General features: G+C 40.4%; 1 protein-coding gene across 1 annotated transcript in view; it reads right to left on the reverse strand.

Annotated features, from left to right (window-relative positions):
• Positions 1-473: 473 nt before the first annotated feature.
• BNIP3L (BCL2 interacting protein 3 like) overlaps positions 474-2,564 on the reverse strand; it is a 26,778-nt gene continuing 24,687 nt past the window's right edge. The window contains exon 6 of the mRNA XM_007466173.1: positions 474-1,095. Within this exon, the coding sequence (XP_007466235.1) occupies positions 1,047-1,095 (49 nt within the window). The 3' untranslated portion in view covers positions 474-1,046. The remainder of the gene's footprint in view (positions 1,096-2,564) is intronic.

The raw sequence follows: 2,564 nt of genomic DNA on the forward strand, positions 1-2,564 counted from the left end.
CAACTGTTCCCACAACCTAAGTCTGGCTTTCAAAGTTGCCCAAGTGCTTGAAATAACTCTGAAACAATTATCTTCAGAGTTTAAAGGCTTCAGAGTGTAAGTGATGCTTCCTAAAACAAGAAGCCTGTTATTTATACCACAAATTGGAACTCATTCCAAAGCCTCTTAGGAAAAAATAAAAAAAGAAAAAAAAATTCAAAGTCATGAAAAATTCACATGCAGCTAATAAACATAAAAATACCAAACACACACACAGAAGTCCCCAAAGCAATTTCATAGATTTCTAGGCCTGAGACATTCCTTACCAGAAATAAAGATTCTACACCATAGAAAAGACAGCATTATAACATACTAGTATTAAAATCTGCTGATGTATTCTAGTTCTTCTATTTTATACCTATCATTTATATAGCTTGCCTCCTACAAATTAAAAGGCGCCATTAAGAGGCTTAGACAAAAAGTGGCTCCAAAGCTGGTTTAAAATAATTTTTTATTGCCCAGGATATTTTTTTTTCTTGTGTCCTATTTTGTTTGTTTTTGTTTTCTTTTTTAATAACTATAAATTCAAGCTTAGGGAAGCTTGCCTTTGTCTTGAAAAAAAAAAAAAAACAACAAAGCTTTTATATCATTTGCTAACCTGGTCTTGCTTTAAGAGAAAGATGGGAGTTATCTTGCAAGAGTAAAATTTATACCATGAATGATGCAGGTCTAAGTCTCGTGGTCCTAAAAGGAGACAACAGCATTGTTGACAAAATTATAATCTGCTGGTGGCATGTGCAGAAAAGAAGCCCTTGCAAATTTCTAAACAACAGTAAACTCTGTTAGGAAATTCTAAAGTGTTTTACAGGCCAAAAAGGGAATGAGGTTAGTAAAATGCCTCAACAGAGTTTGAATAAAATACTGGATTTGAGAGTTACTGGAACTTGGATATGTAAAAATAGGGTATAGGTTGGGTCATGCTTACAATGGTCTCAAGTTCAAATAAACTACTGTGACAACACACCACTTCACAAGTCACACGCTTTCCCAGGGGCTTTTCCTCTCCCTCAGTAGGTGCTGGCAGAAGGCGTGCTGAGTCGTTTTCCAATGTAGATGCTGAAAGGAAACACAGTATATTACGTTTCATCTGTTTCAACAGCTCTATACCAACTTGCCCACAGGCTGAACTGTACTTACAAATGAAAATTTTCAGCCTTTGTACAAGGCTCTAAAGGTCCATGTGTACAGTTCCCTAACACCCTGAAATCATCACTGACTTACTTAAAGCTAGTCATCAGCCAGCTAAACTGGTTTTATATGATTATGTTTACTCATTGGGCAGGACTGGACATCACTGGGGCAGTGATTAGACAAAGCAAAGCCAGAGAGAACAGATCTCTTCAAAGAGTAAAGCAGAGCTAACCTCCTTTGAGATGGTCCGCTGTGGCGGACAAAAAATTCTACTGATATTTCAGACACAAAATACAGTAATATACCAAATTACAAAGCTGCCAGTGCTTTAAAATGCTCTTACTAGCAGTTTAACTCTTAAGGATTAGGGCCTTATATTACTTACCCATGCCAAGCAAGTGTTTGACCCTTATATAACAGAAGCAGAAGGGAAGTTACGGAAAAGATGGAACCAGCCCCACACTCCAACGTAATAAAACCAACTTTACTTCTTAGAATCCTTTTGTTTTCTACACTCATCTATAACAACAGTTACACTTACACCAGCAAGAGAAACAGTCTGAAGATTCATAAAAGGAAGAGATCCTCCAAGGTACAAAAGCTGACCAACCTGTTGAGGGCAGACGAACTAGTGTGCAGTCAGGGCTGCTGGGAAAAGTGAACTCCTACCCATACAGCATTCTCACATACCCGCCGTTTCGCTGTGTGCCATCACTGTGCTCACCCTCACAAAAGCAGATCAGGCACCCAGAACGGCAGGGGGTGTGTGTGGGAAAGTCACGTATGTTTCCAAGTTCATTACTGTGAACATCTCTCCCATATGCTGAGCTCCTTAAAGGAAAGGTAAGAGATGCTGTAGTTCTTCTGCACATTATATACAGGAAAGGACCCACTGGGCATGCTCAAAGAGAATGGCAGATATGTCTTAAAAATATTTAACCACAAGTGTTTAACTCCTAAAATATTTCAAAAATATATTTCCTCAATTGTTCAAATCAAGAAAGAAAGAAGAATTTAAAAGACATCCCTGGAGGAGTCAAGATGGCGGTGTGGGAAGATACGGAGTTGGAGTCTCCCCACAACTAGGGCGCCTGCCAGCCGCTGGTGGGAAACTCTGATGCCTAAGGAGACAGGAGAAGGCCAAAGTGAACCAGTGGCTTGCGGGATTTTGGTTCACGAGCCTGGGGTCAGGCCGAAGCTCCTGTGGTGGGAGATCCAAGTCCAAACCACTGGACTAACAGAGAACCTCAGACCCCAGGGAATATTCATTGGAGTGAGGTCTCATGGAATTCCTCATCTCAGCACCAAGAACCAGCTCTACCCAATAGCCTACAAACTCCAGTGTTGGCAGCCTCAGGCCAAACAACCAGTAAGACAGGAACACAATCCCACTC

Source organism: Lipotes vexillifer, unplaced genomic scaffold, assembly GCF_000442215.2.
Source record: "Lipotes vexillifer unplaced genomic scaffold, Lipotes_vexillifer_v1.1 scaffold308, whole genome shotgun sequence".
Classification (NCBI taxonomy): Eukaryota; Metazoa; Chordata; class Mammalia; order Artiodactyla; family Lipotidae; genus Lipotes; species Lipotes vexillifer.